This window comes from Drosophila montana, unplaced genomic scaffold (assembly GCF_035044405.1).
Source record: "Drosophila montana isolate Dmon_TW-CO22-7 unplaced genomic scaffold, ASM3504440v1 contig_2556_1, whole genome shotgun sequence".
NCBI classification, from domain to species: Eukaryota; Metazoa; Arthropoda; class Insecta; order Diptera; family Drosophilidae; genus Drosophila; species Drosophila montana.
The window spans coordinates 251,283-275,361 of NW_026997420.1; the positions used below are offsets into that span (position 1 = coordinate 251,283).

General features: G+C 37.0%; 1 protein-coding gene across 1 annotated transcript in view; it reads left to right on the plus strand.

The window, feature by feature from the left end:
• Atg2 (Autophagy-related 2) overlaps positions 1 to 24,079 on the plus strand; it is a gene marked incomplete at its 3' end in the record, with an annotated part of 359,806 nt that overhangs the window by 228,470 nt on the left and 107,257 nt on the right. Inside the window, exons 13-14 of the mRNA XM_064682913.1 lie at positions 14,470 to 14,602; positions 18,198 to 18,791. Of these exons, the coding sequence (XP_064538983.1) occupies positions 14,470 to 14,602; positions 18,198 to 18,791 (727 nt within the window). The remainder of the gene's footprint in view (positions 1 to 14,469; positions 14,603 to 18,197; positions 18,792 to 24,079) is intronic.

Below are 24,079 nucleotides of genomic sequence, written 5' to 3' on the forward strand. Positions count from 1 at the left end.
ACTATACCTAAACAATTATTTATGGACATAGTTAAATTCTGTATTCAAGAGAACAGGTATTTTAAATATAACGACAAAATATACATACAATAGAAAGGAATGCCAATGGGATCACCGGCCGCCCCAGTAATAGCGGACATAATAATGGAAGAACTGTTGGACAATATTATTGATAAATTGACAACAAAACCAAAACTTCTGACAAAATATGTAGATGACCTTTTTGCTGTAACGGAAAAAACAGAAGAACACAACATTCTAAAAGAATTAAATTCGTTTAACAAACACATCAAATTCACAGTGGAACTAGAACAAGACGGGAAACTACCATTTTTAGGCACATTGGTAAACAGAATAGACAGCTCACTCAAAATTAACTGGTATATGAAACCCATAGCATCTGGACGAACTGGTATATGAAACCCATAGCATCTGGACGAATACTAAACTTTAACTCTAATCACCCAAAAAGAATTATTATAAATACAGCACTAAGCTGTATAAGAAGAATGACAAACATATCGGACGCAATATACCATATAGAAATTGAACACGAAATCAAAAAACTATAGATAAAACTATAAATGACTTCCCGAAGAATATAATTAAAACATTGTTTAAAGGACAATATCTAAGAACACAAAAACAAACAGAATCGCCAAAAATATATATATATATATATATGTATATCCTATATATATATGCTATATATACATATATGTATATATATGTTATAACAGACAAGAAATAAAAGTAGCCGACAAGCCCACAAATACGTTAAAACAATTCTTTAATAATACAAAGGCGAAAATACCAATGATGGACAACAGTAATGTCATTTACAAAATACCATGTGGCGGGGATAATAACATCATTTGCAATAGCGTGTAAATCGGCACAACAAAATCCAAGCTAAAAACAAGAATAACTCAGTTCAAATCTGACTTCAAATTAAGACATCAATGACCCACTGTATGAAAAGCAACCACAACCCACTGTAGCAAAAAGCAAAGCAAAAAAGATATACACTAGAAATGTTACGCATAATAAACACAACAAACAACAGACGACTAAACTACAAAACGGACACCGAAAACTGCGCTCACTTATACAGTCATCTATTGAATTGTCAAATGGTTTCAATCTTCACGGTAAAGAGCGAAGACGTGTAAAACAATGTATGTTTTTTGAATTGTTTTAGTAATTGTTTTTAATTTTATTTGATGTATCTTAATGTTAATTGTTTTTTTGTTTTTGTGCTAGTGCCCTGAAGACGGTTTGCCGAAGAGCAGCCGAAATATATTGGTTAAATTCAAACAAATTGTGTTTTTCATTTTGTCTTGGATAAAAAAACCCCGGAACTCGAGCCAGCCAAACAAACAATTATAAAATGGAAAGGTCGCCAAACACAGCATTATAATTAATATTTTTACAGCTTTATCTCAAAGAAACCCCCACCTTTATATGCGCCCGAGCCACCTGAGCAAAGGTGAGAACGTGATATTGGTTAAAATACAAAGGTGCTAAAAGAAACATTTCAATCAAAGTGAAAAAAATTTATATATATATGATTTCCTATGAAAAAGCTTATGCTCAAGCAAAAAAGGGAGCATAACTTAATTGCATAATTTCATCTTTGAAAAAGAGGGAAATAATCGCAAAGTCGTGAGATAATCGCGAACGACTTCGCTAATTTTATATTTAGATAAAATGACGAAGATCATAATGCACAGAAGGAATACGGACTGATGTTCAGGGTACATTGTATTTGTGCAAATGTATGTAACAGGCAGAAGGAAGCATCTCCGACCCCATAAAGTATATATTCTTGATCAGCATCAACAGTCGAGTCGATCAAGCTATGTCCGTCTGTCCATCTGTCCGTCCGTCCGTCTGAATGTATGAGCGGAAGGATCTCAGACTTGAAATTTTAGCTGTAGGTCCTCCTAGTGCCCGCGCAGATCGAGTTTGTTTCCGATATTCCAAAACTTGCCCCATTTGCGTTTAGTTGCGAGTTCGAACCCTGCCAAGGAAACGTTTTATTTTAAAATTTATAGTTATTACTTAAGCAAACGAGCGCATAGCCCAAGCTGCATTTGGTGTTGGAAGAGAGGGTTCAGGGTATCCTCTAGTCGGGAGCTCCCGACTAGAACCTCTTACTTGTTCTTATTGAAATCGGCATTGAGCGCAATGATAATAAATTAAAACCAACTGTACATCCAATTCTAATTGATGATGAAGAATTCGTCCTAGATTTTTAAATGGTTCCAAGAAAATGTATTGATGTTAAGCTAATTCTTGGCTGAAGAACTTTGTTTACATGTTGAGATTGTGTTTAGTCGTAACGGTACGCAAAATGTCAAACTGTGAAGAGAATTATATAATGAGAATTGGCACTGAAGCCAACGATGACATATACGATATAGACGATTCAGAAATTGAGTATGCCAAACAAGAATTGCGAGAACTTTTTTCTAACTAAATAAGACAAAGACAACATACATATGTAGAGATGCGCATTGTAGTAAAAGGTGAGGCTCCAATATTTTCATAACCCCGCAGATTGGCATTTACGAAAATGCGTATCGCTGACGAAGAACTTGATGAGTGATTTGAAAATGACATAATAGAAGAGTCCGAGCTTACTAGCCCTATAGAATTTATTAGAAAGCGCAAAGGTTTGACACAGCTATATCAAAGGATCAATAACGTAATTGTCAACGCTAGTGAAGCTGCACCTCCTATCGATAGCTAGCTGTTAAGCATTGGTCGATAAATAAGAAAAGAGTGATAGACAAATTTAGAAGGTATTGGAGTTAGTCTTTAGCAGATAAGCGAATAAAGAGGACGTGATTTTGATTTGCAGGAATTAAAGACTTTTAAATTATAACGGCTCCTACAAATCTCAGTAGTGGGAGAGTGAAAAACACGCCATAGAAATAAGCATCAATGATGTGACGGTGGCTACCTTAAGCAAATGGTTAGCAATTCTGGGCCAGCCGACCCAAGGCTCAAAAGCTGAGCTGTTAGCACGTCTTAATTCGGTGCCGACGACGAGGAGTTGATTAGAAGCAACTTAGCAGCCCATTAAAATTTTCTACAGCAGCAGCAAGAAGAGATTTTCAAATGCACGCTTTGTTTGAAAAACTTGCGCACAGAAATAGTAGCGGAACAAAATTTACTTGCGAATTTACGCATACAAAACGTAAGTAACAACCGCTCAGGCCAGCAGCAGCAGGAAGGGGAAAACGACATCAACGTACAAAGCGGACCAGACGAGACCTGCGAATGTGCCTAACGACGCTATCGCGACGCCTGCCAAGACGACGCCACTGATCATTTTCGTTCATTGGATTGCGCAATTTGAGTATGTTGCTGAATTATACAAGCTGAATGATACGCAACGTCGCTTGTTATGCATTGCCAAGCTAAAAGGCAGCGCATTGAATTGGCTGCACGCAGAACCAACAAGGATAACGAAACCGATTGCAGAACTGCTGGACAATTTAAATGTTGCGTTTGGCGGCAAATTATTAAAGGCCGATCTTCGACGTACATTTTTTTTTATTTATTTATTTTATTAAATGGTCGACAAAAGCGAGTGATTTCTTAATTACTCAATATATCAAATTATCAAAATTAAAAATTAAGTGCCAATAGCCTGATCAGAATACACAATTTTCTAATAGCGTTACCGACCGACGGAGGTGTTTTATATGCCCGTCCGGTCAGCTGTGCCCCTTTTCACAGCTAATTTTGTCAGTGACGCTATTAGAGCCTACAGCTAAGAGGAAGGGTATTAGTAGAGAAAATAGTGTTTTTAAGTAATAATTCAAATTAATTATACTATATTATTTATGAAAATACAATAAATAGGAAAAAAAACGAAGAAAGGAGTAGTTAATAAAGTAAAGAAAAGTAAAGTATAGAGTGTTAAGTAGATAGGGTAAAGAGGTAATAATGGGAAATCACCCGTTGGGGAAAAATGTATAGCCTGTCCAGCAAGCTATGCCCCTGCTCATAGCTGGGAATGGTCATTGAGTTCCCGAAGGTATCCTAAAAGCAACGATTTTATTAGGGTAAGAGAAATTTCGGCAGAGGAAACGTGATGTAAACTATTATAATTTTTGCATAACATGGGGAAATAATTGTGCGTAGCGTAGTCTGTTGTGCACGTAGGTAGGAATAAGGGACGATCATTCCTGGTAGGTCTAGACGGAACAGAGAATTGAAGACGCCCTGACAGAAAAGAGGAAAGACAAGAACGAGAATTGTCCTACGGTTGGTTAACGACGGAAGATTAAGAAGAAGCAGCCTGCTGGAATAGGATGGCAACCGACGATTAGGGTCCCAATTTAAACCTCGTAAGGCAAAAAGCAGAAATTGCTTCTGAACAGATTCAATACGATCCTGGCTATTGTAATACTGCGGAGACCAGATGCAAGAGTAGTATTCAAGGATAGGACGAACAAGAGAGATGTACAAAAGTTTCGTTATAAAAGGATCGTTAAACTCTTTAGACGATCGATTAATGAATCCAAGTACACCTTTTGCCTCATTAACGATGGTATCTATGTAAAGATTGAAGCAGAGTTTAGAATCAAAAAGAACATCTAGATCCTTAACTATTAGTATACGTTGCAATGGAGTATTGTCGATTGTATAACTGACAAGATAAGGTGTAGTACGATTAAATGTCATAAACATACACTTTGAACAATTCAGATGCAATTGATTGGCCGAACACCAAAGTTGCATAGCGTTCAAATCGTCTTGAAGAGGAGAATGATGTAGGGGATTAGTGTATGATAGAATAAGTTTCACGTCGTCCGCATACATGAGTATACGGGCATGTGCTATAACCGAAGGGTGATCATTTATAAAAAGAGTAAAGAGTAAAGGTCCAAGATGACTACCTTGAGGAACACCAGAAGTAACGTGAACCTGTTTAGAGGTAGTCAGCCTCAGCATTACTCTTTGGGTCCTACCTTTTAAATAAGAACTAATCCAAAGCAAAAGAGACGGAGGGAAACCTAATCGGTCAAGTTTAAGAAGTAAAATATCATGGTGCACAGAGTCAAACGCCTTACTGAAATCAGTGTAAGTGACATCAGTTTGCATTTTCCAAAGGAAAGCATCATTTACTTAGGAAGTAAACTCAAGCAGATTGGTCGTAGTTGACCGATTCTTTGAGAATCCATGTTGAACAGGGGAGACAACCGATTTGCAGAAATGCTGCATATTCGAAGTGATTGTTTTTTTCAAATAATTTGGGGATAGTGGACAGTTTTTCAATGCCCCTGTAATTTTGTAAATCAAACAAACACCAATCTTGACATGTAGCTTATTGAATAGTATATGTATTTATATCAAGTATCTTTCATTTTATAGCTATCGCCACCGCCCGCTACCACCTCTAAGTAATAAACAAACCAATTTGAACTACCCACCAATTTAAGCCACAACTTTAATGCAATTAGCTTTTTGAAAATATACGAATATTCTAAAGCACAATAAGATCTACTGTTCATCAAGATTGGTTAAGAAACACAGAAGTTTTTGCGGCTGCTTACGCAAATTGCAAGAATTTATGTATACACACATTCTTGTGCGTCTTTATTGAATTATTTTAACAGAATTGCAATTGCTATTGTTTTGTACTCTGTGCTGTGTGCCTGTGTTGCTAATTTAACTCGTTTTTTTTTCTATTAAGAAGGAATTGTTGGTAGTGCTATTGAGTAGAGGCGGTCGAAGTAGTGTAGTATGCTACGGATTCGAGTCCTATAAAGGGAATTTTTTTTTTTTTTTTGTTTTAGTTTTTACTATTTCATTTGTTAAACAGATAAGACCCGAGTTTTAAGTTCTGTGCGTATATTTAAAGCTGCTGTTTAAGTAAAATAGTCTGATTGGTAAAGTATAATGTCGATTGGTGATGTAAGTTTTAAGAATATTTACAAAGTATTTTAAAGTGAAAATGTAAATACAGTGAAACTCGACATATTATATTTAATACTAATTTAATTGACGTTCTGCTGCGAACATGCTTCCCCCGTTGGAAGTCGAAGGCTTTCAACCGAAGTGGTCTCGTTAGACAGAACGGCGATCTTTGTGATAGCTCTCTTCACCAGTCCGCTTGCCGTCATCTCCATGTATTGTTCTGTCGACAAGTCCAAGTGGCCATCTCAGAGCGGGAAAGTTGTCCTCCTTGAGCATGCTGAAGATTTCTCTTGGGAGCGCGCCGCTTTCCACGCTCCTGCAGCAGTGAGAGGTAAGCGATGTTCTACTTCTTCCAAAAGGTCTGCTGCATGCAAACACGTTGCCAGCGACTAATAGCCTCTGCCCACTGAAAACATTTCTGAAAATGTCACATTTTTGCAAAATGTGTAAAATGCGGCCTGTACGTTTCCCCATAAGAAAACACATTTCACACATTTTTAAAAATGTCACATTTTTTAAAAATGTGTAAATTCGCCCCGAACTTTTCGTGTATTTTGCGATGATTAATCGAGATTTCTATCGATGTTGTGAAAAATGTAAACATAAACTAGCTGATATTGCAACGAAGGCAAGCGGTGACTTTAAATTATAATTTTAAATTTTAATAATCCCACAGTTTTTAACATTTAAAATTGGCCAAATCTCGCAAAGAGTCAATTAAACGGAGCCCCTACTTCGGGGCCGTATTATTTGACTTTTGGAAGGAAATCTGTGCGGCGCTTATGTAAATTAAAGCAACTCGATCAGCTGTTTATTTAACGAAACAGTACTTTTGCCACTCACATGTTACCGAAAACCGGTGGAACACCAATATGTAAAACTTGAAAATGTGACATTTTTAAGCCCAGTGGAGAAAGGCTATAAGACGATCGATGTTCAGATGCGTCAAGTCGGGCTCGTCAATAGAAGCGTTGGACTTACCTCTGAGAAAGTGTCCAGGCGTACGTACCTCCAAGTCGACTTAGCTATGGAACATTTAGCCAAGTCAATACTCGAACAAGACTTATTAAACTTTTTAAAATATTTAGACTTAATATTTTGTAGGTTTGATAGTCGGGGGAGTAAACCAGGGTGGCTTTGAAGAAGCAATTGAGGGAATAGAATTAGGAATACAAGCATCTAAGATGGAGTTCAGCGTGTTAAAGCAAAAATTAATAGCAATATTCTTATCAACCAAGTCATATAAAAAGAACAATCGGTTGATTAAGCAGGAATAGTTTCATTTGCAAAAGCGACTGCGGGGCTAATAGGTAGCTGATGAATGCAAAATGAGAGGATTGATTAAGCATTGCAACCTCTAAAGTAGGATGATATACATCCGCAGGAAGGGATAAATGAGGGGACTTAGACACATATAAAGTCTATAAGGTCTATAAAGTCATTCTGTGTTAAGGGTAGTAAATAATTTTCGGAGGTGAATAATGACCAAGATATGTTTGGTCATTATCACGCACGTGTGAAGAAACTTCTATAATACAAGTAATATGATTCAAATAAACTTGAATATCAGAAGAAGGAATGTAATATAGATATTCTGTATAAGAAAAGACACTGAGACCTCTGACACTCCGATAATGAATAGAAACCCGGGCGGAAGACGAATATAGTTTTTTGCGGCAGTAACGGTAACCTGTATTGAAGGGACTGGAAGGGTGACAGGCTGGTTTCGATTTGTATACCCTGAACCCATTAAAAATGGGTAAAAAGGGTAGAATGTATTTGTGCAAATGTATATTACAGGCAGAAGGAAGCATCTCTGACGCCATAAAGTATATATTCCTAATCAGCATCAATAGCCGAGTCAATCTTGCCATGCCCGTCTGTCTGTCCGTCTGACCTATAAGACCTAGAGACTTGAAATTTTAGCTGTAGGTCCTCCTAGTGCCCTCGCAGATCGAGTTCCGATATTCGATAACTTGCCCCGTTTCCAAGTAATCGAAATCCTGTTTTTTTTAGCAATTTTGGTAAATAATATGAGCTGGAGTCACCAAACTTGAACTGTAGCTTCTAGAATAGTATATATATATCAAGTATCTTTCAGTTTATACCTATCTCCACCTCCCCGCTACCACCGCAAAGCTATAAATCAAGTTAATAATCCAACTTGTATTGCCTTCCAATTTAAGCCACAATTTGTATGCAATTGACTTTTTCAGAATACACAAATATTCTATGCGCAATAAGACGCACTTTTGAAAATTTCATTAAGATCGGTTAAGAAACACAAAAGTTATATGTTTTGGCTGCGCACGTGTTGTTAGCAGCAGCTAGCGCGAATTCCAAGAATTTCTGTATCCATGTACACACACACATTCATGCGCATCGGCTTTGAATTCTATCAACAGCATTGTAATTGCGATTGTATTGTTTTCCGTGCTGCTATTTCAATACGTTTTTTTCTCAGTAAAACTCAATTATTGGTGTGGCTGTTGAGTAGAAACGGCGGCAAGTAGTGCAGTTTGTAGCGAGTTCGAACCCTATCGAGGAAACAATTTTTTATGGCTGGTGTGGCTGTTGAGTTGTGGCGGCATGAGTTGCGAGTTCGAACCCTGCCAAAAGAACTTACTTTTTCATTTTTATTTGTCTTTATTACTCTTAATGCAAACGGTTGGTGTTTACCATTTGGTGTTGGAAGAAGATGGTTCAGGGTATCCCCTAGTCGGAAGCTCCCGACTAGAAACTATTACTTGTTTGGCTTGAACTCGTGAACAATAATGTGTGGAGACCAAAATTAAGGATCATTAATGATTGGGAACATATTATGTGAAACATTAATTTTGAAAGAGTCTATTTCACGAAGAGTGGAGAAATTTAATTTGGAAATTGAGACGCTAGCAGAAGATTTCCTAGTAATATAGGCAGTCAATGACTCACAAGTTGTGTCAGACGAAAGTCGAGACACAAAACTTGCCTAAGAGGGGCAACAGCAGATTAGGTAGAAGCTGATGGGGCTGAAGACAACACTTGAGTTGGTGGGGCCAAAGAAGCACCGTGATTGCTTTTAATAATCTGGGTTAGATTGCGCGCATGTCTACCTTTGCTGCCAGAAACTGACGGAGCTGAAGCAGTTTCGCTAACTGGGCCAGGTTCAAGTACAGGATCTACTGGGACTTCTACAGGGGATACAACCGTGGTAATAATTGGACAATCGCTCGGAGAAGGCGATAATGACAACAGTGGAGATAAATCCAAGTTGCTAGGCACAGACACAGGATGCGTAGGTGTATGGACAGACAGACAGGGCAAATGCAAAAATTGAGGCTCTAACCAGTGATTGGGTAGAGACTCGAACTTGTATTTGCTAAGCAACTCAAAAGTCAAAGTTACTCGAGAGCTGCTTAGCCACATTATTAAGTTTTTAGAATGGATTTCTCCAGAATGATTAATTCTGTGAGAAGCCACCGCAGCCCTTCTTGGCAATGGCATCGATCTTAAAACTCGATCTGCGCGCGCACTAGGAGAACCTACAGCTAAAATTTTAAGTCTCCAGCCATTATAGGTTTAGAGATCCTTGCGTTCATACATACGGACGGACGGACAGACGGACAGGCAGACGGCTGTTGATGCTGATCAAGAATATATATACTTTATGGGGTCGGAGATGCTTCCTCCTGCCTTGTACTTACATTTGCACAAATACATTATACACTTTTTACCCATTTTCAATGTGTTCAAGGTATAAAAAGCAGGATTAAAGCGCAAAAATATAAATACAGAAATCTTGGAGCACAAGTAAAACACGTCAATCACTCTCTACTGAGAACTCTCTCTTTTGATGCGCTTAATTGGCAGTGTGGCGAAAAATTTGCGTTGTACTTCGACGCCAAGTCAATATTGGCTTGAAATCTGAACATGGACAACGAGGAGCTTTTTGATGGCCTCATTGAAGGCATTCCACCGGAAATTTTGCATATACAAGCAAACCTCCACAATTTTGAATATGCTTCGGGCGTTCGCTGGTGTGCTGCTGCCGGAGCAAAGCGGGACTATCAAAACAGGCGGACCAAAGATAGTCACGAATGTCATCAGGAATGGAGACTCGCGCTGTTTCACCTGCAACTTTAAGGGGCACTGGTCAAAATACTATCTGAAGCCAAAAAGAGAACATGGTTTATGTTACGGTTGTGGTGCAACGAATCACCTGGTGGCCCAATGCCCAAAGAGGAAGTCAAGGTCAAGACGACTTTTGCGCGTATAGAACACTAGGATAGAATCCGACATCAAGACTACAGACAAGGAATAACAACTTGGTGGAACAATTATTCAGGATGGGTCGTATTTCAAAGGACGAAAAAAATAAGATGACTACAACAACAGTGGTACCTCCGAGGAAATATCAGATTTCCGTCTTACGGGCTGTGCAAAAACATGATAAATATATTAAAAAATCTGACAATGGACTCAAGGTACAACATCAGGAACGCGGTTTATCTTAAAGACAGAGTTAACAATTCCCACATTAGAGAAGACGTAACATTAGTATCCTTTGACGTAGTATCATTGTTTCCCAGCATACCAACGGAATTAGCACTTGACACAATAAGACAAAAATTGACAAAATTATAAGAACACACAAGTATACCAAAACACAAGTATACCGTTATTTTAAATGCGAAAACAAGATATACACACAACTAAAAGAAATGCCAATGGGATCACCGGCCTCCCCAGTAATCGCAGATATAGTAATGGAGGAACTGTTGGACAATATTACAGATAAATTAACATTAAAACCAAGACTTTTGACTAAATATATAGATGACCTTTTTGCCACAACGGACAAAACAGATGTATATACAATTCTACAAGAATTCAATTCCTTAAACAAATATATTAAATTTACCATGGAATTAGAAAAGGGCGGGTAATTACCATTTTTTGACTCTATAGTAAGCAGATTTGACAACACACTCAAAATAATGTGGTATAAGAAACCCATAGCTTTCGGACGAATACTCAACTCCATTTCAAACCACCCAATGGGTATTATTATCAATACAGCACTAGGCTGTATGAAAAGAATGAATAACATATCGGATACAATATACCACAAAGAAATTGAACATGAAATTAACAAACTCTTGACGAAAAATGACCTCACAAAATGTAATCATAACATTGTTAAAAAGACGACAAGCCGAAGGGAAAAAGCGAACAGAACATGCCAAAATATACAAGTTCTTAATATATGTACCACGACTTTTTTAGTTTGTCATTTAGGATGCATAATGCATGAGTACAATTATATTTTATACAAATAAAATTAAAAAAAATAAATATTTTTTTCAAGCTATGCTCCTACCCTGAGCTGGGAATGGTCAGTGAGTTTCCGACAAATCCTGAAAGCAACGATTTTATTAGGGGAAAAGAAAGTTCGGTGAAGAATACGTTGTACAAAATATTGTAATATTTGCATAACGCACGAAGAGAATTGTGCATAGCGTAATCTGTTGTGCACGTAGTTAGGAATAATGAGAAATGAAGACGCCCTAACAAGAAAGAAGAATCTTTGTCGCCAGCAATCAACTTTTGTAGGAATACAAAACCGAGGATTGTCCTACGGTTGGTTAACGACGGAAGATCAAGAAGAAGCCTGCCGGAGTATGATGGCAAACAAAGAGTGAAGTCCCAATATAAACCTCGTAAGGCAAAAAGCGGAAATTGCTTCTGAACTGCCTCAATACGATCCTAATATTATATAGGGCGTACCAGTGAAATGTATAGAAGTTTGGTTATAAAAGGATCATTAAACTTCTTAAACCAACGTTCAATGAATTCAAGTAGACCTTTGGCGTCATTAACGATAATAGCTATATGAAGATTGAAGCCGAGCTTAGAATTAAAATGAACCCCTAGGTCCTAAACTGTTGGTGTACGTTGCAATTGTCAACTGTATAATTGACAAGATACGGTGTATTACGATTTAAGGTAGTAAACATACCCTTTGAACAATTTAGATGCAATTGATTGACCGAACACCAAAGTTGCATAGCGTTCAAATCATCTTGGTGTAGGGGATCAATGTATGAAAGAATAAGTTTCACATCGTCTGCATACATATGTACATGGGCATGTGATATAACAGAGGGGAGGTTGTTTATAAAAAGAGTAAAGATTAGGTGTCCATTTTAATTTGAAAAAAATGCAAAAATGAAAAAATGCAAAAATGCAAAAATGTAGAGGGCAAATCCAAAAATTGAGACTCAAACGGGCGATTAGGAGTAGAGTCAAATTAATATTTGCTAAGCAACTCGACACTTGAGTCAAAGTTATTCGAGAGCATCTTAACTACGTTGTTGAGTTTTAAAAATTGATTTCACACAGAATTATAATCTCTATATATAAAACTGTTTGTCCTGACTGACTGACTGACTGATTGCTGATCAACGCACAGCCTAAACCGTAAGAGCTAGGAAGCTGAAATTTTCACTGCAGTTACCTTATGTGATGTAGGTGCACGTTAAGACGGGGTTTCGGGAAATTCCACCCGCAAGTGTGGAAAAATCGCGAAAAACGTTTGTATGTAACTTTTTTGTTTACCATCCGATCGGCCTCAAACTTATTTTCAAAGATCTTTGTTCAAATTCATTTGAGGGGTGTTTCACACTTTTAGGTAAATCCATTCCTCCTTGGTGGAAATGGAGGTCAAGGATTTGGTGGGTGACGTTTCGCGCTCAAATTCATTTCCAGAGATCTATAAGGAAAATCATTTGAGACGTGTTTCACACTTTTCGCAGAATTCAAACTTCTTCGGGGGGAATGCGATTCAAAGATTTTTTGTGCGAAGTTTTAAGTTGTGTCCGATTTGCTCCAAACTTATTTTCAAAGCTCTCAATAAGAACTTAATGAATACGTATTTCGACGATTTGGGAAATTCCACCCGCAACAGTAGATAATTGGCGGAAAACGGTTGTATGTTAACCTAACCTATTTTCAAAGATCTTTGTTCAAATTTCATTTGAGGGGTGTTTCACACTTTTCGAAAAATCCGCTCCTCCTTGGTGGAAATGGAGGTCAAAGATTTGGTGGGTGACGTTTTGCGCTCAAATTAATTTCCAGAGATCTATAAGAAAAATCATTTATGACGTGTTTCACATTTTTCGCTAAATCTAAACTCCTTCGGTGAAAAATGCCTTTCAAAGATTTTTTTGGTGAATTTTAAGTTTTGTCCGATTTGCATTTAAGTTGTTTGATTCCCGTCCGATCATTTGCAAAGTTTTTTAAACACATTGATTTTATAAGGGCCACGGGCAAGGCCGGGTTATACCCGCTAGTATAATATATATCTGTATGCGTTATGTTTATAATAGTGCAACAACATCCTAAAATGCTTTTAGGCGACTCATTAATATTATATATTACTAGCGTATTTCCAGGCCTTGTGTGTGGCAATTATGCTTAAATTTAAAGATATAAGTTTTTCACCTAGTTTCCACCCGTGGAAAATTTAAGTCTACCCGTGCTCTCGTCAACTTCTCAACTATTTGAAAATATGTTCAAAGTCCATCGAATAAAGAACAAAAACAAAAAGGAATCAACTGTTTTCTTGTGGTAAGAATTTTCGGGCCACAAAATAATCTTTCGTTCATTAAACCTTTGACCCACATTGTCCATCCAAGAGCGGTCAATTATGTGAATAATTATCACATTAATTCTCACAAAGATCTTTGAAATTGAGTATAAAGTCGATCGGATGATAAAAAAAATCCATAAGACCGGTTTCCGCCAAATTTTCATAGTTGCGGATTGAATTTCCAAAATCGATAAAATACGTGTTCATTAGTTTCTTATGTAAAGTTTTGGAAATAAGATTGAAGCCAATCGGACAAAACTTAAAAAAAAATTGCATCTCACCGCAAGCTCAGTTAAGTACTGCTAAATTGTTAAAGAAGCACGTAAGAATGCTCTGGAGTGCTCGACAAAGGGATGCCCCGAACCTTCTTCTATCAACACCAAATGCTTGCATTTGGCTTTCCTTTGCCATAGGATTAATGAAAATAAAAAAACAAGTGACTTGGATTTTCTTGTTTACTTGATCACAGTGTATCGATAATGCGGCAACGCGGAAAATGGGGGGAGCAATTGGGGGAAACATAACTGTAACTGAAAATTGCCTAAGATGCGGAGGAAATTCAAATTATGCGGATAAATATAGTTTGTGTCCGAGTAATGTTTTGAGTAGCTATTAGAGCGATTTTTATAATTGAAACCACCTGACAAACATACTACAAGTGTACTTGCATAATCGATAACTTAGTGTTTTACATGATCGAGTTCGATGTATCACTTTGTAAACGTGTTTTTGTTTTTGCTTCCAACATTTAACTTGACGAGTCGCGTTATCATATACCGTCTAAAGTTTAGTGCTAATAAAAAGTATTTTTTTCTTCAAAAAATCATATAGATTGATTATCTGCAATTTAGATACAAAATATAATAACTGATATTTTGTCTTTTTATTTAAAATTGCAGGCCAAAATACTTATCTTATCGGGCATTACTTCACATTGGGTATTGTTCATTTAGTAGCAACATTATATATCCTATGACCGGATGTACTTTACGACTGATAAGTGAAGATTGCGTTCTGTCAATTGGCCAAACAGTAAGTACATTATAAAAAATAGCAATAAATGTTCCATGTTGTATAAACGCAATTATAGTGTCAACATGAAATAAGTATAGTATATTTTAAGTTTTTTAAGTTTTTTAGCAACTAGATAGTCTAAATTCTTAGTTTGTATGTTTTTTGTACCACGCGAAATTAAAAAAATAGTTAAAGGCGTTCAACGATTTAAAGATGTCATAGGTATGGTTTAAAAGTCATTGTCATGGGCTGAAGTGTCAAAATCCATTTATACATAAGTATAATGAAGCTTGGTGCTCTTTTTCGTTTTAACGCGAAAGGTGACGCAATGCAAATGCTTATATTCTTTATCAAGCAAAACTTTATTTGACATCTGCATTTGATAAATTATCATGCTGGCCAAAGAGCACTCGTCAGTCATCGTAAATGAATTTTGGTAGATATCTCTCAAGAGGTCTGAGTTCACACAAAGAGATCTAGCATTCCTTGTTTTGAAATAAAAAGCTTTGACGACAATTTTTGTGGCCCATTCAGCGAAAACACGTCGAATTTTGTCGTAGCAAGTCGCCAGTTTTGAAAGCTGCAAGCTCAAAGCGAGAACTTTCAGCGACGGCGAAGATCTAACCACTTACTGGTGGGCGGCCCATTAAAGGCTCTGTCAGTAGGAAATAAAACTATCTCTCTCTCTCTCTCTCTCTCTTTGACTACGGGCGGAAACGATGAGCCTCGGATAAAGTTAGCAGGCTAACAGCCGAATGAATTAAAGAAAAATAATAAAAAAATGCATGGTCAGAAAATTCCTGCCGTTACTGTTCTACTTAAAAAATGTAATACCGCTTAGACAAGTGTGACGACGCCATTTTTCATTGGCCCAAGTTCACTACAAGGATTGGGTATATAAATTCTTAAAACTAAGTGGATTTCTGTCGTGCGTTCTGTTAGCGTTCATAAATTCTTGGAAAGCACACTTTAAAAACTCACCCGACACCCCCAAAACATATAACAAAAATTATGTTACGCTACTCGTAGTTCTTTGAAATATGTCTTACGAAATGCCTCTCACTGCGATGAGAGGTTGCCTTTAATAAGATTTTGTGTATATTAAACATTTATTTTTCATTAATTAATTAATTAATTAATTAAATTCCAACTCTCAAATGATGACACGTTTTAGGCGGTCGTTAATTATTGAGTCACTCGTTCACTGCCATTTAGGACCTGTGGTCTGTGGGGTATGTAATCTCTATCCCACCTTTGTGCTTTTGCATTTCGTGTTTCATTTGTAAAGTGTTTATCTTGGAAGTGCGGCTGTGCTGTGTGACTCCAGTCTATACCGATTTTAAATATATTTTTATACCCTGATTTCAAAAACGACTTTCTCAAGGGCGATTTCATGCTGTTTTTTCGGAGTGCCTTCTGAGTTGCCATCTAAGAAGAAAGGGTAAATATATTTTGTATTTAATAAACAAATAATGGAATTAAATTAAATTCCAGAATATTGTATAATTATGTATAAATTCTGAAATGCTAAGTTCTTAGTTCTTTCTCAGCATTCATAGTCGGTTCTATGTGCACGTGTACATAAATAATTTGAATATCTGTAGATTAGCCAGTTCGACTGTTAGACTTTTCATCCTTTATAATATGTGTTCCGATTGAAATATTTACAGAAATCTGTTCCACAGTTTTAGCCGGAACAGTTACGAGTTAAAGAATACAAGGCCAAGAAGAAAAATCGGATTCCGATTTTCTTACCACTTACATCTAGTAGCGCGTCAACTTTAGTTGCTGCGTCAAAAATTTAAATTGTTATCTTGACCTTGCCTATGAGAACGTTGGAGGTCTTTAATCTAAACTTGTTAGCCTGTACTTAGATTCTTTTGTCTTAAATTTTCATATTATCGCTTTCACTGAGACCTGGCTAAGACTGGCCATCTCAGATTCCTCATTCCTCTGCACCTATTTTACAAATTTTTCTTTAATGGGAGTAAATCCGATGTCAAAAATGATAACATCTCAATTGCAACATTTGTGTAGCTCTATTATTTCACCATCCTAGCATGGGTTCGTGAAGCATTTATTGTTTTTCCACCTACACCAAATTGCTACGAGTTTCAGCATGATTTTTTCAGCAATGCGGGGGCACCGCAGCTGTCCACTAGGAGGCTATCGATGAAGTATTTTCTGCAGACACTTATTTGTTTAAGCGGATGGCGAGGCCTAGCTCAACATTAAAATGCTCAATGCTCAAAAATGCTCAATGTTGAATCAGCGCCCAAGGGAGCTAACAAAATGCAACTCGGTCCAACAGTTGTCACCTCCTCAGTGACAAACCCAAACCACATCGCTATGAATAATGGTGTTATTTTGGTATAAGGCAAAGTCTGCTCGTGTCATTATCTACAATTTTCAGTTTTCACAGGTGCCTGCGAAGTCAGTTTTTGGTCAAGTTCTGACATTCGTTGGTTTCTTGTGAAGTGACACCAGGAATACTTTGTGCGCTGGGATAAATGCCATATTTGCTCGCTGCATTTCTTCATGAATTATTTGACTCGTTTATTAGAATCCCATTATAGCGTGCCACCCAATATATGTTTACTTTGCTAATCGAATTGAGGGTCTCGACGCACTGCCTCTTTGATCGCTGCCTTACTGTCTAAGGAGACTGCTTTATCACTATGAGCGTAGTTTCTGCTTAGGTTGCACATGATTGCATTTTTCCAGATTAACGGGTCCGCCGATGGCAGCTTTCGCTTACTCTTCTGTACGCAAACAATTGTAACACCCAGTGTCCTGTACTTTCACATTGTAGATTTAGTAAATCTTCATACTTAGCTCTGTTTTAAAGTACTTTTGGAAAATGAAATCAGCCTCTTACTCAAAATGTGCTTACTGCTAGTATTTGCCCGTGACGACTCATTCCGCCTCAGTACCAATATTACTGTTGCCACATACAACCAAATAATTGTGTTCAGAGTTGCCCCCATGTTCTACTAGATGGTGTTCTGCATCTCAACAGAGCAAGAGTTGTCTTCCTTATAAGCTCAAGTTGTTGCTTCCATTTAAGTCTGATATTGGATGACTTCCAGATACTCTTACATAAAGCAATTTTTTTATTATTTTTACCTCTCTAAACGTATGCACATTTCTAACACTATCCTGTCATAACAATTGTGCTCGAAGTTACATTGATCGTTTAAAGGCGTTAACCAGACGAAGTATAAAGTATTTAGCTGTTATTAAATGAGCACTATACGTTGCTGCTATTGACAAAGTTTCTTTCTTTAGCCTTATTGAATTTTCTGTTCTGCTCCTTCATGCACAACATGAATTATTCCTTTTCTGTTTCGTTCGGTTCTTGCTTATCTTTGTTAAAATACATTTGCATACTACATTGTTTCCAGACTTGTGATGTTGTGTAAACATACTGGGCTGTGAGTCGAACCAAATAGGTTTCGGAAATTTTCACTTGTACTTTCATAGTTAAACGTTACTGGTCAATATATAAAGCGATCATATAAAATATAATAAAAGAAAATTACAAATATTGCATTATCGAAATACTAGCATTAAACAATTTTAATAATTTTCTTTCTTTATGCGTTTTTTATAGGCTAAAGCTGCCAACAACGTTGAGGAGTTTATGACTCACATTAGTGATACTGGCTTAGTACCTGTTTTGAATGTTGGATTACTTAATTTTTCTATACATCTTAATGAGAAGAGTAAATCATACGCAAAGATTGACCTGAGATCTTCAATTCATGATATGCATTTAAAAACATGTTTTGATTCAGCGGATGCATTAGCACAACTAATTGCATATATTGCTAACGATAAAGATTTAAAGTCAAAAGATAATAATTTCTACGAGTTAAAAAAAGCTGTTAGCACACCAGTACGAAATTTTGACCATAATAATGACGAAACGCTGTATCATATTAATAATCTTATGGCCGACGCAGTAAAAGATGTCAACACGCACAGCAACAGTAAAATAACTGAAATAAAGAAAAAAAGTTTTGATATCAGTAATATTTTAGATTTTGAATCGAACGAATTTCTTGAATCAAATTTAAATTGCGGCATAAATGAACATTCTCTTTCACAAGTCCAAGCGGAACTTGGAGCAACATCATCGCTTAATGCATCGATATCAGAGGAAAAAGAGTATCACGTTATACATGAGGAAGACCTTTTTTTTATGGTAAGCTTACGAATAAATAATACAATACGCAACAAATAGAATTTATAATTAACTAGCGGGTATAACCCGGCCTTGCCCGTGGAACGTATGTTAAAAATCAACGTTCTCAAAAAGCTTTGAAAATGATTTTGAAACTTATCGGACGGTAAACAAACAATTTTCAGAGAAACGTTTTCCGCCAATTTACCAATGTTGCGAGTGGAATTTCCCAAATCGCGGAAATACGTATTTATTAAGTTCTTATGTAGAGCTTTGAAAATAAGTTTGAAGCAAATTGGACGCAACTTAAAACTTCGCACAAAAAATCTTTAAATCGCATTCCTCCCGAAAAAGTTTGAATTCTGCGAAAAGTGTGAAAAACGTCTCAAATGATTTTTCTTATAGATCTCTGGAAATGAATTTGAGCGCGAAACGTCACCCACCAAATCTTTGACCTCCATTTCCACCAAGGAGGAACGTATTTTTGAAAAGTGTGAAACACCCCTCAAATGAATTTGAACAAAGATCTTTGAAAATAAGTTTGAGGCCAATCCGATGGTAAACAAAAAAGTTACATACAAACGTTTTTCGCGATTTTTCCACACTTGCGGGTGGAATTTCTCGAAACCCCGTCTTAACGTGCACCTACATCACATGAGGTAACTACAGTGAAAATTTCAGCTTCCTAGCTCTTACGGTTTGGGCTGTGCGTTGATCACCAGTCAGTCAGTCAGTCAGTCAGTCAGGACAAACAGTTTTATATATAGAGATTGTCCTATTTCAAAATGTAAAAAATGTGAAACCCAAGGATCGAACCAAAACCAAGGAATTACAGTAAGACAATACCGGGTGAAATTAATGAATGATTAAAGAGTAGCAGTCGAAGATTACTTCCTTGGGGATCTCAGAATTAACCCGAATGCAATTAAAATATGAATGTCGAAAATGCTCCTTAAAAAGATTAACTGGGAAGACGAGAAGCAATAACTTTTGAAGAAACCAAGGAATAATGCACTGATTCGAAGCTTTACTAAAATCAATAGAAAGAAGTTAGTTTTAATTTACTTTTTAAGCTCAGCAAATACTAGGAAAGCAAAGTTAATATCTAGGATCTTATGATTCTCTGAAAGTCTTTAGAAAAGCAGACAATTTAGAAAGACTTTTATAGTTATCGCTATTTGAGTTATATTCTTTTTATGAAGAGGAATGATAAATTTTTACTTTCATATGGCAGGAAAGGATAATGTCTTAACAGAACAACGTAAAATATTTTAAGATAATTTTACAAAGTGGTTAAGACCACAGTAGCTAAGCACACAAAACTCGAAACGTCGCTCATTTAACTTTTTACCCGCAATTATTATCCAAGAAGGATAGATTTTGTGTTAAGTGTGCTACACAATTCAATTAATTTTCATTTCTTTGAAGTGATTTTGAAGCGAGGGAGCTTCGTTTTTCGCCATTGTTTTACACTTTCGGGTGGAATTTCTCAATTGGTCACCAATCAGACATTCAATCAGTCATTACAAACAGTTTTATATATATAATATATAGAGCTTTACGCTCACTAAGTTCAGGCTTGTGCTGACAGCACAATAATGATGTTGAAAATGCGAGAGCATCATAAATGTTACACACCAACAGCTCTGTTGCATCGTTCATATTAAGATACCGGGTTTTGTTCGCATGCTTAGGGAGAAGCTGGATCTGAATTTTCATTGTGTAAGCTGCAACTCTATAACCAATCATCAATCACCAGGTATGATATGAGCTTTACTTAATGTTTTCATTGATAGCGAGGCTACTTGACGGTAGTCCATAATGTACTGTAATGTCTCTGCCCTACCTACCTTTAGCCATGGGAAATAAAGAAATTGCTAAAACCTTCAACCTTGAGTTGGCTATATAATCGGGTAGTACTAGGCCCCTTTGGGTGAACCTTTTTACAGCAATGGGTTAATGGTGAGCATACAAGCAGTCAGCAATAAGGAAATTCGTATTAAATTTATCGAAAAGACTCTGAAAGTGAAGGTATGCATCCACCGATAATTTGGGGGACTGTAGATCGCCGCTAGTACTACTTTACCTTGATCGCTGGCTACACGGACTGCTGGCAGGTCCAGGCGGTTCCCAGAATACTAAAGTAGGTCTTATAGCGTGTCTCAGAGCAGGATAACATCTAGCTGGATCCGATGAGGACTAGCTCTGTTTCAGGAGCATTGAGTTATTCTAAATTAGGGGTTTCAAGGAATTATAGAGCAAGAGCGGATCCATCAGATTGACTATTGAAATTTAAAATTTTGTCAAGATTCGCTACAAAGTTTATAGTTTATTCAAAATTTGTATAGTGATGTCCATTAAAACCGCGCGATAAGAGCGCTCCTTCATGGGTTTGCCAGGAACTGTGCGGTATTTTCGTTTGCAAAAAAGACCCTAGAGCCTTCTATATTTAGGCCTCTCATCAACCTGAAGTCTAACTAAGAAAGGTTGTACCAGCAAACTGCTATCCATCAGTTACAGTGATGCCAATTTTAATCTTACGCCTAAATTGAAGAAAACTACGTATCCTCATTTTCAGTAAAATTCTGAGGTTTAGAATTTACATGTCATGTTTGGTGACTCTAGCTCGCAAAACCTAATGGTTTGCTCAAAAACAGGATTTTGATATCGGTATTAATCGATTGCTTGGGAACGGGGAGAGTTATCGATTATCGGAAACAGACTCTCACTGCGCGGGCACTAAGAGGTCCTACGTTCAAAATTGTTATTTTCATTTCATACATACGGACAGATGGACATGGCTAGATTGACTCGGCACCCAAACAGGGACATGGTCTTAAAAAATTGCGGGAAATTAATAATTGCTTGGCAAAAATGGCATTTAAATTGGCTCGGCAAAAGCGGAAGTACTTGTCTAGTTTATTTCTTCTGCTGTCTGGCTGTCTGTGGAATATTTTAATTGTATCTTTTTTTTTCCTCACTTGCGGGTGGAATTTCTCAAAACCCCGTCTTAGCGTGCAACTTCACAACATAAGGTAACTATAGTGATTTTAACTTCCTAGCTTTTACGGTTTGGGGTGTGCGCCAGTCAGTCAGGACAAACTGTTTTATTTGTGGAAATTAATATAAAATCAAAGTCAACTGCCCTTAAATTATGTAAGAAGCTCATGTGTGTATATGCATAACTGGGCGCAACATTAGCAGTTTGATGTCCAACGGTGCCGAGATCGTTACTGCAATATAACACTCTACTTATGAGTTGTCCAGCGGTTGTTGCTTAAGCCGTTCTTATCGTTTGTGAGAATTGTTTTTGGTTGTGCAGCTTCCTTTGCTAAACAGCATTTTCGAGTACACGTCAATGCCATTTCTTATCCGCTATTCTAACGCTTTTCTGTTTTGCCTCAACCAGTTGTCTAGCAATTTACTTTGCATAAAAGAATAGTATGTTCTTTACTTCGACTTTTGCACTTGATCACAACATGGTCGTTACTGTAACACTGTACTTCTGAGTTGTGCACCGGCTGTTGCCTGAGCCGTTAGATGTTTTACTGCTCACCGTTGAGAGCACTATCGGTGATTTTGAGGAACTGCTATTGCTAAAAAGAATTTTGGAGCACGGATCATTGCCATTTCCGATATTATTCTGCTTCTCTGTTTTGCTGCTTAGGATCGAGAAGATAGACATCAACATTTGTCTGGATAAATATTTGGATAAATATTATTTATTATTATTATTTGAATCGATTATATATTGTGAAAAATTTCAAATATTGGAAGATGTGTGTATTTCTACAAAGGCTTTATATTTGTCGACCATTAAGAGAGTGGAAGGTCCCAGTCATGATAATCTATATCATTTACTTAACATTATACCGCACAGTTACATAAAATGCAGTTGCTTAAGTTAAGTAAGTAAGCAAGCATGCAGAATTTAAAAGCTTTATTTGTCATTTAAAGTAGGGTTCACAGCGATTCTACACTGGCAAGAAATTCAGCAATTTTTTTTCTTGCTTGTCTGATGAGGCATTGGGAACGGTAAAGGCATTTAATAAATTTTAATTTTATTACAAAAATTCTTTATCATCATTTCATAAACAGCGTTATGACAATATTAGCCTCAAGTCTTAGAGAGTCAGACCTTCATTCGTTTCTGAAGTCTCTAGGCGAAACCAGAAATATGGCAAGTTGATTTAAAAATAGATCAGGTAACAAATTCTCGATTTGAAGAAGAGCTTGATTATGATTATGTCATCTTGGTCAGATTGCACTGCTAAGTTAAATCGGTTTAACAACTTTAGCTGCCGAACAGTCAGCTAGGAGCAAGACGAGACCTAAGCAAAAGGCCCATTATCATTTTCATGCCCTAAGGGTTATCAGAAGGCAGTCCCGCTTTAGTTTTGTAAAACAACAAAACTAGCTCATCGATTGTTTCAGGCGTGTAGAGTGTGTTCAATGCCACACCACACTTTGCTTCGCAGGTAAGAGAGCGAGTCACAAGCGTGCAGTTCTGCCACAGATGCTCTACAGCAACAGCTTATGTTAGTCATGTTCTTAGTGCCAATTAAGTAATGTAAGCCATGGCTGTAGTAAAGGTAAGTAAAAGTAATATAGATTTCTACACTTCCAATACTCAGAACCTCTTTTATATTCTGGATCTCAAATCAACTTTATGTCAGAGGACCTAGCACCATGCTTACGTCTACGTCGTGAAGACGCTTCATTCAAAATTGCATTTAATGCATTCATATGTGAATACAAATTTGGGATAGGTCGTGCATGATCAGCGCTAGAAAACTAACCAAATTTATTTCTTGGCCAGCCAAATCCAGAGAAGTGAATAACAATACATATATACATATTTTGATGTAGCTATGCATGCATAATTTACACATACAAACATAGGTGCTTGCACGCCTTTGGCTGAACAAGAACTTCTCTTGAGCATCCACTGTCCAAAAACAAAAGTGAAATAAATCTATGTGTGATATTTTCTTAACATAGCTATTGAACAAGTTGCGCCTTGTAAAAAAATTATTTTATTCTTAAATTTTCCTGCAAAATTTATAGTTAGTATCTAGGGTAATGTATCATTTAAATAAAGCATGTATTTCATGGATAAAGCAAAAGTTCGTTGCGTCGATCGTAAGTTTAAAAATTTTCGCTCCATGTACTTCAAAAACGAAGCGACGCAAAGCACCATCGACCAGCTTTGCTGAAGGCAGGCTGGCGACTAACTTCGTTGCACGTGTCAGCGCATCAGCAAGCCGCGACTTCGGCATTCGTTCGTCTGAACGAACAGCCGTCGGCAG